Source organism: Aureobasidium pullulans (genome assembly GCF_000721785.1).
Source record: "Aureobasidium pullulans EXF-150 unplaced genomic scaffold scaffold_9, whole genome shotgun sequence".
NCBI classification, from domain to species: Eukaryota; Fungi; Ascomycota; class Dothideomycetes; order Dothideales; family Saccotheciaceae; genus Aureobasidium; species Aureobasidium pullulans.
In genome coordinates, this window is record NW_021941029.1 from 29716 (window position 1) to 45716 (window position 16001).

At 50.8% G+C, this 16001-nt stretch overlaps 4 protein-coding genes across 4 annotated transcripts; 1 reads left to right on the top strand and 3 right to left on the bottom strand.

The window, feature by feature from the left end:
- Nucleotides 1–375: 375 nt before the first annotated feature.
- Nucleotides 376–595, top strand: M438DRAFT_345375 (uncharacterized protein; the record flags this gene model as incomplete). The annotated part of the gene is made up of 1 exon (XM_029905436.1): nt 376–595. The coding sequence occupies one exon, from the start codon at nt 379–381 to the stop codon at nt 592–594; it is 216 nt and encodes a 71-aa protein (XP_029760408.1).
- A 1368-nt stretch (nt 596–1963) lies between these two features.
- Nucleotides 1964–3405, bottom strand: M438DRAFT_273183 (MFS general substrate transporter; the record flags this gene model as incomplete). Its single annotated transcript, XM_029900612.1, has 3 exons — nt 1964–2867; nt 2919–3147; nt 3207–3405. The coding sequence occupies 3 exons, from the start codon at nt 3403–3405 to the stop codon at nt 1964–1966; spliced, it is 1332 nt and encodes a 443-aa protein (XP_029760409.1).
- Nucleotides 3406–4252: 847 nt separating this feature from the next.
- M438DRAFT_345378 (uncharacterized protein) lies at nt 4253–8641 on the bottom strand. The gene has a single exon (XM_029905437.1). It carries the CDS (start codon nt 8432–8434, stop codon nt 4490–4492), a length of 3945 nt encoding a protein of 1314 aa, XP_029760410.1. The 5' UTR covers nt 8435–8641; the 3' UTR covers nt 4253–4489.
- A 1528-nt stretch (nt 8642–10169) lies between these two features.
- M438DRAFT_318403 (uncharacterized protein) lies at nt 10170–15945 on the bottom strand. Its single transcript, XM_029902792.1, has 2 exons — nt 15432–15945; nt 10170–15378 (listed from the first exon to the last, which is right to left on the bottom strand). The coding sequence occupies exons 1-2, from the start codon at nt 15849–15851 to the stop codon at nt 10381–10383; spliced, it is 5418 nt and encodes a 1805-aa protein (XP_029760411.1). The 5' UTR covers nt 15852–15945; the 3' UTR covers nt 10170–10380.
- Between the last annotated feature and the right edge of the window lie 56 nt (nt 15946–16001).

Sequence of the window (16001 nt, forward strand, 5' to 3'; positions counted from 1 at the left end):
CTCGGGGCGCCTATCAAAACTACGTCTGAATACCGACTTAGTCCGCTCGAGATGGCCTTGAATGGCTCAAATTCTCTGAGGACTGTGCGCCTTTTATTGAGCTACGGCGCCAACCCAAACGTAGGCCGCCGATACGGCCGTCTAAACATGGCTGATGGCAAATTCTATTCAGCGCCAAAAGTCACCCTGTTGTTGGAGTATGGAATGTCTTTTACGTTTTACGAGAACCTATATGGTAGTCCGCCTCTCGTGGACGCCGCATCTAGTGGTGATACTAAGAGGGTGCGCATATTGCTCAGAAGGGGGGTCGTTCCTGATGCCGTCGGTGGAGCCAAAAGGACATCGCTCACCTACGCAGCGGAGGGGGGCCATATAGACATGGTCCGCATGCTGCTCAATTTTGGCGCCAATCCAAACCCTCAAAATTCTGATGAGAGTATACCTCTCCGTCTTGCAGAAGCGCAAGGACACACCGAGGTGGTCGATCTTTTACTTGAAAGCGGGGCTGAGATCACGGGTGTGTCTTGCGCAGTCCTGGAGTCAAGTACCCCCCAGTCTGATCGATCCGAATGGTTCAATGCAGAAGAACACTAGATACTGTGAGTCCGGGCTAATCCCTCTTTCTAGGTCACCTGCCGTTTGTATGGAGTCGATTGACAGAAGTTAAATAGAGACAGATACTGAGGACAATGCATCAAACGAGTTCCAGCCTTGGGCAACATCCAGGCCCTCAAGAATGGCCCTCGAGTCGCCAGATAGCCGTTCCATGTAATTGCTTGATCAGTGCTTGATCGGGTCATTGATTCCGGTCAAATCGCATCGATACTGCCGCTTAATTCGTCGAAACTTGCCATTCTTATGAGCACGTACTCATTATACACGTATGTCTATGTAGATAGATGCAGCTTCCAGATTTGGGGACTCTGGAAGCATGGCATGGTTGAGGACAATACATCGATCGCAAGCGAGCTATAGAGCGTCTTCAAAGATAGACAGTGCCACAATGAGATCTAGCCCAATCGAAACGATAGCGAAATTGCAACACGACTTACCAAGTTGGATACGTAGACCATGGAGATATCGCCGTCCGCATGATCGATAACGCATTCGACAATGGGATTCCTGTTGTTGCAGGGATCAATGCAGCTTAGTGGTATCTTTGGGATAGAGATGGAAGAAATAGTGTCGACTGAGAGAATGATCGTCGTGGACAAAGCGGTTGCGGGCTCGAAGCCTCTCGCGAGCTGGTCATAGCTAGAGAGCCGGTAACTGCTGCCATTTCAATTGTACTGGTAAGATCAGCAACACTTTTCGGTGTGGTCGAAGTGCCAGAAGAGCTCTTCTCTCGATCTTGGACAGCGGCAAATATGCTGCCTATTTCGATCGCCTTGCTACTCCCGTCGAAAGAATTGTAGTATGAGTATTTTTAGGAGTTACTGTAGTGTAACGTGCCCACACAAGCTGAATTGGCTGCACATGTTCGCAAATAATCACAACTCGAGACCGCTTCTTCAAAGTTCTGATCACATGTATGGCACCTTCCTCAAACATGTCTACCAAAATCAAACAATGCGAAGCTTCGATCAATACCACTAGCCGCATCCTCTCTCTTCCCATCACCACAACCCATTCAGCATCACCATCAATCAATATAGCGCCACTCATCAGCGACGATCCGCCACGCGACATGTTTTGACTCAAATTACCCACGGGAGCTGTCAGGGACCACGAGTGTACCGTTTAGGCTTCCCCCTGCCTCGTGCTTTCCCCTCAAAGTCTCTGTTCTAAGTTTGCTCCTTTACGCTGTCAAACTTGTCGGATACGTGGAGATGCGAGTTGGTCTATCAAAATGGGGGTGCTCGGCTTTTGATAGTGTTGTTGGGACGACGATGCAAAGATTGGCTTGTATAGAGCGATTGTATTTTATGATGAGCTAAGCTGATTCGTTGTATAGGATTGGTGTTTACTCGGTTCTCTTGACCACGTTTGGCAAGCCGTACCAACATCCTGCCATTACCACGAACAAGCCAATGCAGATTGGATGCAAGACGAACGTTCCCACCGCCTGTGCCAATAGACCTGTCAAGAAGGGTGCAACTGCACCACCACTGCTGCCGGCACTCGAGACGAAGCTCAACGCCGTCATCTGTACGTCCCTACCCATCAATCTCGTGAAGATGGTCGTCGCACAAGAGTACACCGGTCCGAGCAACAAGCCCAAGAGCGACACAGCAACGGCCTCGCCGATAATGTTAGGAATGAGCCAGACCAAGAGCTGAAAGACAATCGACAGAGCCGTGAGGATGTAGACAAATCTCTTCTCGCCGATACGGGGAGCCAGATGAGACAGCACGAAACGTCCTAGGGTAATGCCGCCCCAGAACCCAGCAGTGACATAACCGACCTTCGCAGGATCACCTCCACGAGCTTGAATGAGGAAAGAAATGACCCAGCCGGAAGTGCTGACTTCAGAGCCTTGGTATGCGAAGATGAAGAGCGCGGCAAAGATGGTGACTCTACTGTTGAGAGCACGCTTCATCATCTGTAGCTTGGTTGGCTGGATCTCGCCCGCACGGCGTGGTATGAGATTGCCAGTCTTCAAGCTAGAGGGCTCGTCCTCATACTTCCAGAAAGCCCAGCCAGTGGCGAAGAAGCAGATGGCGTGAAGACCGAGAACGATAAGGTAGAAACGACTCCAGAGGATGCCCCGAGATACCAGAACTGTAGCCATGATGGGACCTATGACACCTCCCAGACCGTAAGAGCCATGCACTGCTCCGAGAATGACTGTCGAGTTTGCGAGGTTGGCACAGAACACGTTGTTCAAAGCCAGGTTGAGTGCCACGCCTAATCCGAGAAACAAAAAACTGTCCGCAAGTCAGTATTCTGTCTCCAGAAGCTTGCGATAATGTACTTACGCGACAACAACTACCGGGAACGGAGGCGTACACACCAGGATCACATATCCAACTATAAGCAAGACCTCCGAGAGCATACAAGCTTTTGCTCTACCTAACTTCTCCAGGGTAAGATCAGTAAAGAAAGCCGCAGTGATGAAGCCGATAGCATTCGTAATGAAGATCAGCGACACGATAGCATATCCGATGCCATATTGCTTTCCCATGTACGGGATCAAGGCTCCGGCGGCTACACTCCCGTTAGTATACAAACTTGAAGTCAAAGAAGCACTCCGCATCTCTACTCACAAGCATCAGTCAGTCCATTGGCAAGATAGACGAGACAAATCGCCGAAACACGATACTTGTTCTTAGCCGGAAAGCTCCAACTAGGAACGAATTCCGCGGCCTCTGTCGGACTCGATGGTCTGCTCATCTCGAGTTCATTCGGAGTCTTCGGGGTGGTTCCATTTTCGTGTCCAGAATGCTGTGTTTGTACTTGTTGCATGTAATCTTGAAGCTCAATCGCTGATTCCAGTGGTGCTGCTGAATTTCCCTTTTTCTTGACCGCGGGTGGAGAGGTGATTTTGGGTGAGGTGGTGGGCTGCAATGCAGCGCCAAATGTATAGGCTGACATGGTGTCGAACAGCGAGATATCGAGCGCTCGCCAGCGCAAACGATTGTGCTGTATATGCGACTACAAGAAGAGAAAGACGTCAAGCACAGCTTACAAATATTGCAGTACACAAGCACAGCTTACAAATTCTGTATTACACAAGCACATGCGATTTTTTTTGAGTCACCAGCGTCACGAAGGGCATTCTTTCCATTCTCGGGGTTATTAGGCAAAAGACGCGATGAAAAAAGCATCATGAGGCGTTTTGACTCCTGCCTGATTCCATCTGAAGCTTACTCTACATGAACATGCTTTGCTTCTACGAACGGTGTTTAAGCTCACTTCGCAACTTCCTCACGCTCTTGATGCGGGGAGCGAAGTTGGTGTGTCTGTTTCCTGAAGCTCTGCACGCAGCAGTCGAGCTAATTCATCACACTCAGTTTGAAGGTGTATACACCGCTCAGATCCAACATTATGAGTGAAGCTCTCATCTTCCCATGCTTCAATTTGGCGGAAAAGGGTATCCGTCAATGTTGGTGGAGGAACACGAAGAGGCAGGCACATACGTCGGAGCCGCTTATCGCATACGGACCACGCCGACTGAGCACCTATCTCTGTGGACAGAAATAGAAGGTATAGCGAAGAACGATACAAAACAGGCAGGCAAGCCGAGCACATTCAAATGCTATTGGAAACCTCGAGTCACATTCTAAGGACAATGGAAACTGGTGCAATAAAAGGATGCAAAGATGTGATAGATAGCTAATTCGAGACCAGCCGATTGAGCTGTAGTACAACATAATTCGAGAACAAAATACGCTCAAAAGATATGCGGAAAAGATAAAGGAAAATGGAGAAAATGATATAATACATGTTGCCCGCAATGCGAAGAAGTTAATAAAGCTACGCACAGCATAGCAGGAAAATAGAGCACCAAATTTGGGTTGGTGTGAGAGGGGGTGTAATAGTGCACGCCTCAAGCCTCTTCGTACATCCACTTGGAGATGCTCTGACGGAGGACAGAAGGTTCAGGCGTAGAAACAGCACTTCGGGCAAAGCTGAAGATGCCGCCGGAAGAAGCGTTGTGCGAGGTGTATTTGTCGGAAGCCACAGTACTGACAAGACCCTCTAGCGCGTCTTCGATGATCTTCTTGCTCTCGTATTGGAGCTCAGTAAGGCCTGATCCACTGATGGAGTTTGAGCGACTAGGAGCACGACTGTGGACCGAATTTGCGCGAGAGTGGCCACGCGAACGCGTCTCACTTGTAGCGAGCATCTGTTGCAAAAGACCGACCACAGCAGAATCAGGCTTACTGATGGTTTCTTCATCGAACTTCTCGGAAAGAGTCTGGCATTCAACGACTGCTGCTGCTTTGTCGCGGCGCTTTTCCACAAAACTGGTTGGAAGGTCATTCACGCCGGGCTCGACGGGCCCATTGGTACAAACCTCTTTCCAGCCACTGATTTTACCTTCCTTGTTGTGGATAGGAACTCGCTTTGTGGCTGTCATCACCGCTGGTGCTTCTTTATCCGGACAGCTGTTGGTCTTGCGATGGTCAATAAACTCAGACAGATCCTCCCCGACAACGACAGAGCCGCTAGGACGATGGTCAAGCAGCGTAGACTGGTCTTTCACCATCATAGGTGAGTCAACCCGGCTGCCGTTAGTACGCGATGACTGGGCGCTGGAAGACCGAGTTTCTGAGCCATTTGGAACCACGGACGAAGCGTTGCCCAGAGCGTCGATCGAATGTCGGCCAGCGACGTGGTTATTGACTTCTCCGTTGGGATCACCACCGTTTGGAAGGTCTGTTTTGAGGATTCTCTGGTCGCGGAACCCAGTCTTCTTTCCGTCGTCATTGCGCTTGTAGGTACGTTTGATCGAGTCCATATCGTCCGACTTGATGACCTTGATCTGACTATCGTGGTCCGATCCACTTCCATTAGAAGAACTGATGGACTGTTTCCTTCCATTGGCAGTGGTGAGGTGTCTCGGAAGGTTGGGCGACTCGTCAGGCACGATCAGCTTGTACCGAACACGTCTACGCAACGTCAACCTCTTCACTGTCAGAGCCTCGGCATCCATGATGACTGTCGAACAAACGTCGATCAATGTTTCTTGGCTGAAGACCCTGAGATTTTCCGAAGGCTCGACCATTGGCGACGGCTCCGCTCGCATTGCACATTTGATCTCATCGATCAGCTCCGCATAAGGTCTTGTGGCTTGCAAAGCAAAGTCGGGATGGAACTTTCCAAGATACCCGGCAACTCTGTCGTAGCGAGCGAATCCTTGGGAGTTGTGCGATCCTTGATCCTTGCCGCTTTCTTGCAAGGGGGCCCGATGGAGGGGAAATTGGCGTTTGCTGCTAGGGACCTTGAATCTAGGTACTTTTGGAGAGTTGCTGCGGATCGCACCAACCATGGGGGTGCATCCAGGGAAGTCAACATCGACAATACCTTCATCCTGGTTGTACGTGTAAGCTATTTCGGCATAGTCAGAGTCAGGTGGGTCAAACTGCAGAGCAGAAGTCTTATGAGCCATGGTGATTGGTGAAATGCGCGGGGGGGCTTTCCTTCTTCTTGAAGCTTGTTGACTGTTGCTCTCGTCCGAGTCCTCCATGCCGTGCACTTCCTCTACCATGCGCACTAACTTGTTCTGACTCTGACGAGCTGCGAAGCTTTTGCTGGTCTTCAGGATGCCTGCGGGTTGTTCACGCTGTCCGCTGCTGGCAAAGCTGTCACTTCTTTCGGTCAGAAACGATTCACGCCGAGGCTTCAGACTCCACGTGCTGCTTCTGAAGCTGTTCCACAAGCTGGTGTTATCGGTAGTACTGCCGTTGCTGGTGGTGGTACTGCTTGCGCGTTGCAAATGGCGCATAAGATCTCCCTGTGCATTCAGACTACTACTCGGACGCGTTTCTGGTGAGCCAGAAGGCGTGTTGCGACTCGACGCTGGTGCACTGATTGGCACTGCCATAGTAGCTTTGCTTGGTATATCGATCTTGCCGGAAGTGCTTACAAGACTGGGCTTGCGTGTCGATTTCGACACCGAGTTATTGATGGCCAGTGTCTTCGCTGGAGACGTACTTGGTGAATCTTGAATGACTGGCTCGAAGATCGTGGGAGTGCGAGGTGCATCGTCCATGTTGTGCCCATTCATGTGGCCATTGGCATGACCGTTAGTCTTGCTTTCTTGCGGGGCATACTCTGCACCTTTTAAGCCTTGGGTGAGTGCAGAAACACGACTGCTGGGTGAAGTCAGGCTGTTCGAAGAATTGCGTCTCAAGCCATCAAAGTGTGCTTCTGATGCCGGGCAAGGAAACAGCTTTGAGAAAATGAAGACAAGATTGCGAGCCTTGTTCTGATCCATGCTCACGATGACGGTGCGATTTTGAGCCGCATCAAAAGTCTTTTGGGCCTTCTGGCGTTCTTCACGCAGACGAGCTTGGTGTTGGGGAGGGGCAAAGATGTTCAGCCAGCCGAGATCCACACTCAGGGCTGCCGTCAGTGCTGCTTGCATGAAGTTGATTTTGTGCAGATTGAAGAAGCCTCGTTTTGAATCTGCGTCCTGCGAAACGCGTGTGTAATCTCGCAACTCGTCTCGCCATATACTCCAATCGCGTTGTGGCCCGGCTTGTAGCACTTGGTAGCTACGCGAGATGCGATCTATGACTGCAGAAGACATCTCAACAATCTGCGGAGTATGCTCAAAAGCACTCGGTTCAAGTTTGACTAGGCGAGGAACAGCAGGCGACATGGCGACTTTGGAGCGAGCCAGGGCCTCAACCTTCAAGCGAAGTCTCTGTTGGATCTGTACCAGAGCAGTGGTTCTCAGAGCATCCAGAGCTCTGGCGTATACATGCCAATCATTCAGGATAGCCTGTACGGGGTTTTGCTCGTCCAAAAGCTGACCCTGTGATCCGTTTACATCCGAGGATTGATTTGGGCTTGCGAGTGGGAGGAGAATGGCTACGCCGAACATAGGCGTGCTGAAGCGCTTCTTCCTTGTACATGACCGACGGCCTCCATGAACAGAGCTAGATTGTTGCAACTGTTCGGGGAGGTCTTCATCGTGTATGTTGACACAAAAAGTCGTGCACACGAGCAAGGCATCTTTTTTCCGCTTGCTCGATCCTTTGGAGCTAGGTCGTAGTGGGGAACTGTCCTTTGCTGAATATGAACCAAATCCTCCCCGGGGTGATGACCTTGGGCGGAGGTCGTGTGACTCGTCAGGCGGTTGACGTTGAACATGATGGAGCTTTGTGACGGGACCCTTGTATCGCATTGGAGCCTTTCCAAACATGCAGTCTAACCATGAATCCATCTCTTCAGCGGTGTTCTCAACAGGAGTATTGGGATCTTTGCGAGTGTCGGCGAGGGAGGCTGGCGTGGTCGTGCGACGGAATTGGGTAGACGGGACGAAAGTTGAGTCCAGGCGCGGCATGGACGGACGAGTCGGAGGGGAGGCATTGCGGTCTGACACGACCGAGATGGTAGATCTGTGACCGCGAGAAGGCTGGGTGCGCAGAAAGCCACTGCTGGTTGGAGATGTCGGGCCAGCCGACGAGGATGGCCTAAAAGAAAAACTCTTCGACTCGCCGTTCAAGTCGTTGGTGGTGGCTCTGTTGGCCTTGCGTGACCAGTTGGAGTCGAAGAGAAGGCGGTCGATCGAGACACCAGTGTCATCTTGGGCTATTATAATTCTAGGCTCCTCGTCCGGCGAGAGTGGGAAGGTAGTGGTCGTGGCTTGATCGTACAAGGGCTCGTTGGGCGTGTTCGGAGAAGTCTTTGTATTCTTGTTGGCACGATCGAAAGACTCTCGGGGTGGAAAGAGAAGTGAGAGACTACGGGTTGAGGGTATGGGAGCCTCGTTGCGTTCGGGCTCCTGGGATTCTCCACGAGAGCGCGAGAAGCGATGCATCTTGTTGGTCACGGCAATTGTTTGATCGACAAGTTGCTACGCTTCAATTGAAGACGGGTGTCTGAGGATCCAACCAGAACTTGATCATTGACTGGAACTGGCGGGCGTAGAAGCACATGCTAGGCGACAGTACCTTGGTGTCGCGTGATGATTGTTGGGGAAAGAAAGGCCCAGAAAGAGTGGTATACCCCGGAAAAAACGCTGGCGAGCCGGCAACCGTTGTAGACCGCGGGTTGAACTTTGAAGAAATTTGGGGTTGTTGGGGGTGATGTACTCTCGTATGGAAGAAGGGAAACTCTCACGCCTTCACTGCAAACAACAACCTGCAAAGATAAGAGGATTGTCAGGAGAACAAGCCAGGCCTTGGAATTGACTTTATTCAATGCGACGATTGCTGCCAGATCCTGTCGATATGTGGAGAGGGATGATTAAAAGGGAGATCGCTCGCGTCGCGTTACTTGATGTTTATTCTTTTTTCCTAACCTCTTCTCCTGCGCTGCGCATCCCAACTGCTTGGGCGTGGCTTGACAGGGATGACGCTTGATGCAGGATTGCGGTGTGCCGTCCTTTTGTTCGAACCGCTCAATGGTTGTTCCTTTCTGCTGTCATTCAATGCAGAGATGCAGCCCTGTGCGAATCGATATTGATCCACTTCGACCACCTGAACTTCTGGCAAACACGAGGTGATATCTAGCGGCTGATGTTTAACCGTCTTTGTGGAATTTCAAGCCGATCTTGCTGTCCGGATGTCCAAATTCCAACGATCCCGACACTTGTTTTACGCGTTCGCAGCTTCCGATGTCGCTGTTTCCGGGGAAGCGCAGGCCGAGTGACGTCGCGAGTTTGACTTTCGCGGAACAGAGAAAGAGGCTTGAAAGCTCCAAACTCTCCTGACAGAGCAAAAAGAAGCATGACAGTTTGGAGAACTTTCCGACTTCCAAGCACTTCTCTTATCTCTCCTGATCAGAAGTGGACAAATCAATGTTACATTGCACTCGCGCCATCAGGCAAGGTATCAGTCTCCTGCCTCTTCTCTTCAAAGCAAATAGAATGCAGGGCATCTCGCATGCCGTGTGACGGGCACACATCCCGTCGCATGGCCGCAACGAACCGAACAGCCAACAGTGGCACAGTACGTACGGATGAGATGAGATCGCTGGCATCTCTTTTTGATTGACTCGCTTCCACGCGCCCGCCATCTTGCTTCAAACATATCCATATCTCCTCGGCCACGTTGCAAGGGAAGGGTCACCTGCCCTCCAGGCTTCGGCGCCTGTTTTCGAGATGCCTTCCTTGTGCGGTTCCCTTGTACGACAGCCCCATGCAAATTGCCGGTTTGATCTGCCTAGAAGCAAATTTGCCAACACCCGGAGGCTGTTCTGTTTGCACTTTGGGTATTGACTGCTGCAAAAAGGCGTCTTACATCCATTTCAATACGGTCAGATTTGTTGGGAGGTATCACGGTGGCTGTTAACCCACGATCAGGCTATCTAGAGAGTAAGCGCTGCCGGTGTTGACGGAGTACAGCTCCTCCGCAAGCGATCGACTTCATCTCTCTATACATGGTACTCGGCGGGCCAATACTCAGGAGAGACGAGTTTGGAGTGCCGAGACGGCTCGATATTGCTTAACCGAATTTCTGGAGCCGACCAGCCCGGCAGTCTGAGGGGTCGTAAGATAGGAACCTTCGGCTGACGGGAGGCTCCAAACCTGAATGCTTGTATCTCGGACATGTGAAAGCGTCTGAAATTAGGGAGAATTGCATTGGTAGTGTGAATCAAGAACATTCGACTTCACATGTCTATCTACTCCAAACAAGCCTCTGATCTCCTCACCGAGATAGATGGGCGCCTTTCTTGTGCGCATGAGTAAGATTCACTCAACACCACCGAGCCACAAACCTCCAATCCAACTTCGAAGCGCCAAATACCAACCAATCGCCAAGCTCAGTTCAAGTCACGGTGACTTCCTGACTCCGTCAAGAAGGACTTGAGTCCTTGTACACTCGCCCTCCTCGACTGCGACAACCCCATCCTCGGGCTGCTCTCCACAAAACTAGCATTCCTAAGGCTAATACTCGGCGGCAGTCCTAATGGTGGTATGGCACTAGTCGCACCCAGCACCGGTGTCTGCCTAGGAGTCTGTCTGGGCGTCAAGTGCGGGCTAGGACTCGCTGTAGGTCTTAGCGCATCTTCATAGAACATTCTCAATTTCTCTGGATCGGAGCAGAATGCCTCTAGCTTCTCGGCTACGATCTCAGGCTCAACCGGAGCTTCAGTAAACGAGTTTTTCTGGAGCATGCTTTGCGGCTCTGAAATTTTGAAGGCGCTCAAGAAAGGAGAGGCATGTGGCGGTGGTGCTGGTGCTGAGAAGTTCCGTTTCTCGCGTCTAGGCACCTCATACTTGGAGGCTTCTCGAGCGCCTCCTGAGCGATTGACGCAAAGTCTGTTCGCGACGAGCATAAGATTACCATCGCCGTCGATTTGTATGAGTAAACCGCCAGACTTGTGTATGAATTGCGTGTACTGGTACTCTGGCTTTCCCCAAGAGTAGCTCACGTCGACTCCGGGATCAAAGGTACTGGCCGCCTCGTAGTCTAATACGAAATCGAATTTTCGGACAAGCGCTCTTTGGTAGGGGTAAGTCTCCTCGTATGCACTAGTGCCTGCCTCCAGGTACTGCTTAGGTGTTCCCTTTGGAGGTTGTAAGGCAAGCTTGATGATGTAGGGCCTTCTAAAGGGGTGTTGAGTGATAATGGCGTGACCCTCGGCGATAGGCAACTCAACTAGCTTCAAGCCGTACCGCTCTACACTAGTTGCCCAAGATACCAGAGCATCTTCAATGAGCTTGGCTGTCACATTGATCCATTCTAGGCGGATGTGGTAGCAGTTATCAGGATTGTGTATGCGATCATAATGCAGCGTGATGATCTCGGGACGATAAGAGTTCTTGCGATGATCCACATCATAACGCAAACTGCGACTGAGCTCTAATCTTGGCCTGTTGTTCGAGTCTGGTTTCGGCGTGCTTCTAGCAGAGTCTTTCGTCTCGTCTGTGCCTGATCGAGGACGGGCGGTATCGGTTGGTCCTATCAGTGGTGAACGCGCTTTGTCCACAGGTCCTATCCTTGGCGAACGTATCTTGTCTACTGGCAGAAACTTGGGTGACGCTTTCGATCCTTCGTGCATAGGTGTGGTGGGGATTGATCTACCAGCTATACCAAACCACCCTGACTTATTTTCTGGATAAGGCGTAGTCCGGTACTCAGGAGCGATCTGGTAAAAGTAGTTTCCATCTCGGAACTGATGTTTGTGCACAGCGTGCGTGAACAAGCCTTTCTTCATCAGAGCATTTCCAAGCTTGACCGCATCCTCTCTCGTTTCAATGTCCTTGAAGTTGATAAGAAGAAAGCTCGTAAGATGATCTCCTCGGAAGCATTTGTAGTGAACCTTGAAATGCCACCTACGGTCGGCCACTGGTATGCCTTTCGGCGGGTCTGCCTGCAGATGTTGCGCCAGCTTCTGCATATCGAAGTCGTTAGTGTGGTATTGTTCAGATTCTGCGAAGAGCTCATGGCCTGGTTCTTCCTGAGATAAGGCTTCGGCCAATCCTGTTGCATGGTTTCGCACAATCATCGAAGGATCATGTGTGTGGTATTCGATGGCCAGAGGATTCGGATCTTTACGCCTTTGCTGCAGGGATTGCTGGAAGCGGCGCTCTTCTGGCGGAATGTAGCGATGTCTTTGCCATATTTGCGTAAGCTTTTGGATTCCCTCCAACCGAATCTCCTCCTCTGAGTTTTCAGAGACAAAGCCTAGTTGCCCGCTTCTGATCTTATGGTCGACGGGTATTAGGACAAATCGAGCTCTCCAGAAACGAAGGTCTTGTGAGTTGTGCTCTTGTTTGTAACCAGCAAGATGGTGATCGATTGCGTTCCAGTTGTATGTCGGTCGCGGGTTCTTGAATATCACGGGACGCATCTCATAACCCTTGGCAAGATATGTACGGATGTATGGGTGATACGCCACAGTGGGATCCACGGCACCAGTGTATTCGACTTCCGCCACTGGCTTTCTGTTGTACCTCCGTACTTCTATCTCGCCGTTCTCGGTACAAACGAGCAAGTGAATGTTATTCCCCACAGTCATCAGCACCGTGGCACCATCTTCTGCCATGTAATTCTTGTCGAACACTTTGACTAGAGAAGCGGCTTTTGTACCTGCAAACTCTGTAGCTGCTGGGCCGACCACTATCTGGAAGCCATGCGACAGTCTACAGGCAATGAGTTCTCTGATCAATGCTTCTCGTGTCTTTGGGGCCTCGGAGGACTCTTCATCTTCCAGAGGCAATATCCTATAAGGTGATTCCGAGTACTCATTACGCAGTTGCTCGGCTGTGGGGAAGTACTCAGCAGTCAAAGGTAGAGACGCTGGTGAACACAAAGACTTCCACTTCATCACCGAGGTAGGTACCGGCTTTGGAAAGATGTGCTGCCAACGGCGGAATTGACTGGCTATACTCATATTGTGCTTCTTCGGGTTCGAAGGATTGAGCATCGTCAGCCAGGGTGAGATTGCAGTCAACGGCGATAGTACTCGATTGTAGTCGGCTTTGTCCGCAATAGTGTCTGGTGCAGAGTCGGACACTGTCGCGGCTTGTCGACCTACTACTGAAGCATCTCGAATGACGATATCCTCGGACATCTTCGACACCGACCCACGATAAGTGCCTGGCTGGCCTGGCTCTTCCTCCTCTTCGGGTCCCGAGACTACAGAATTGGACCTAATGGCGATTGGATTGCTACGTTGGACCAGGCTTGCTCTGTCCGAATCTGCTCGATCACTAAGGTCACTGACATCAGTTCGTGTAAGGCTCGCTTGTGATGGTTTACGCTGCAGCGTGCTCAAAAGTTGTTGTGTCAGGCTGGAGAACAGGCCACCTCCTCCTTTGGGAGCAGTCGGTGTTGGAGGAGACTCTGTCGTAGGTGTACTAAGCTCTGCTGTATGATTACTGACACTTATACTGGCTGCGGACTTCGCCGTCCCCAATCCTCCAACCAGACTGATCTGACGTGGCATAGGAGTTCTTTTAGGAGTTGCTTTAGTGGTACGTATTGAAGGTGGGTTTGGCTTGTCCAGCCTCGCTGGCGGCATGGCTCGTTTCGGAGGTGACCTATTGCCAAGGTATCCGGTGCTCCGCGGGCTCTCTCCAGGCTTGAACTGGTTCGAAGCCAGGCTGTTTCTTGGTCTTGTAGGTGATGAACTGAATCTCACGGTAGCGTCTAGACTACCCCTGGACGACTCTATAGGCGTCTGATCTAGTATTGTCTTGACTGGTGGAGAATCTTGCGTTCTGAATGGCACTTGCTTGTCATAGGCAGCCATCCAGTCAATCAGCTCTTTGCGCGTAGGCATATCCATCTTGGTGATCGATTCATCGTCAACGTGCTGAGGTGAGCCGCTGATGTATCCATGAAAAGACCGTGTTGAGCCATAGCTTCCTGGAAGGTCCTCACTAGGTGCAGGCTCAAGATGGTGTCTTCCTTGGCGAGACTTATCTGTGTTCGCAGTCCCAGGCAGCAGAGGGATCGCAATATCGCTCATTTCAGTCTCCATGAGACCCATCATCTGCAACTCGTACATTCGGCAGCTTGTTGTGAAAGGGTCCTTTCTCTTCGACCCTTTCTTCTTCTTCGAGTTCAAGCCGTACTGAGTGCGCAGCTGCTCCTCGTCAGAGTGACCGGTCCAAAACGAAACATCGATCCAGTGCGGCAGAGCATAGCTCCACTGAACTCCAGATTCCATCAGTGTGCCCGGCACTTGTTCCCTGTTATGACTACTGGCTCTGCGCATGAATTTGCCACCACTCCTAGGAGTGCCAAACATGTGGTTCTCCAGATAGCCTGCTTGTCGCGGTGTGCTGCCCCCTTCAAAGGTATACACATCAGACACGACGGGAAGACCTGGAAGTACGTGAGGACTTCTGTACCTGAAAAGAGGAACAGAATGAAGGGGCATTCTCGCCAAGGAAACAAGATCAACACCCATGCCGCTTGCAACGAGAGCATCGGTTGTCAATTTCAGTATGTTGTAATCGACTTCGAATATACCCGTGCCAGCGGTAACAATGCAGAGTGAAATTCCTGTGTGAACCAGATCGCGGTCGATGTAGTCCTTCGAAAATTGAGATGCAGCAAGATTGATCGCTTCCAATATGTTGCCTCTTGCCGATGTAGTAGGTTGTCCGGCTATCACAGACTCGGTTTCGGTTCGGGCTTTCACCGATGCTAGTGTCTCTGGAGGTGGCCCGTAAGCATCGTTACCACCCACGATAGAAACATCCTTCAAGAAGACCTTGAACTCCTTTTTGAGTTTGTACAGGATGTCAACCCATCGACTACTTGCTGCATCCGTGGTTACGACCCGATAATAGTCTCTGAACTCAGACCCGTGATTGTAGGACCGCCCGTTGCTTCCCGGTGGATCCGAATCCTCTTCACGTCGTACAAGCACACCTTGATCATACTCGAGTCGAGTGAACATGATGATGCTGACCAGATGGTGCACGTTGAGTCTTTGCCACCGTTTGAAGAGATCGGGCAAAAAACCGTTGATGACTTTGTTGAACATGATTTCGCCTGATCCTTCCGCATCGAAGTCCCACATCTCGCGAGACATCTGCACAAAAATGACATACTTTGCAGATTCGCTGCGGAAGATGGGTTTCGTCGAAGATGAGAAAAAGGCCGAAGTTACTTTCTGTCCATCAACAAAGATGTTCTTCACCGTGGCTTTGATGCTACCCAAGAATAGCAACTTTTGCCCTTGGTAGACTGACTTTTCACTCAACTCTGCTACTGTCAGTCTCCACATGTCTGAGCGTGCTAGATACTGGTCGCGGAACACTATTTCCACGTGAGACGCAGAATGTACATCTTCAAGCGCCTGCAGTAGAGTCAGTCATGGTCAGGTACATTTGAATAGTATACTGTGTTTACCGGAAGTACTATAGCCTGCATGTTGTTGCGGAAGCCAAATTTGGCCGCCGCGTTTGTATGGACGGAGACTTGAAGCCTAGGCTGTTTTCGCTTCTGCTCAGGAGTCATGTCGCGGGCCACAAAGATCAGGGATCTGGAGGAGTCCGCATGCTTCTCCATATCCGAGACATGTTTGGCAGATTTTCTACTGCCATGGCGCAGAGATGTCTTCCCTGGCGTATTCTCGGGTCTAGTAGCTGAGAGTGCTGGCGTGCTGATAGAGAAGTCATGCGTTGAGACTGTGTTCTTCAAAGCCGCAAGTTTACATAGCGAGTCTTCGTTCAAAGCCACACGATCCGAGTTGAAGATCACGGTCTCTTCAGAGAAGCTGTCATCGTGGATCCAGAGCAAGCAGAAGTGATGCTGTCCGGCAGCTGACATTATTGTAGTTTTTGGCGAATATTGGTTGGGCGCATATCATCGGCCCATGTCAATTGAGTAAGAGTCACTTCATCTTCGTAGAGTTGGATAAATTGGTCGACTCGATGTCTTATCTTGATGATGGAACGGTCATCCAGGTTAGAAGGTGCG

Excerpts from the sequence above, each read along its gene's own strand:
- M438DRAFT_345378 (XM_029905437.1), bottom strand. The coding sequence starts at position 8,434 with ATGCATCGCTTCTCGCGCTCTCGTGGAGAATCCCAGGAGCCCGAACGC.
- M438DRAFT_318403 (XM_029902792.1), bottom strand. The coding sequence starts at position 15,851 with ATGTCAGCTGCCGGACAGCATCACTTCTGCTTGCTCTGGATCCACGAT. Across the intron at positions 15,379-15,431 it reads TGCAGGCTATAGTACTTCCG|GCGCTTGAAGATGTACATTC; the intron begins GTAAACACAGTA and ends ACTCTACTGCAG.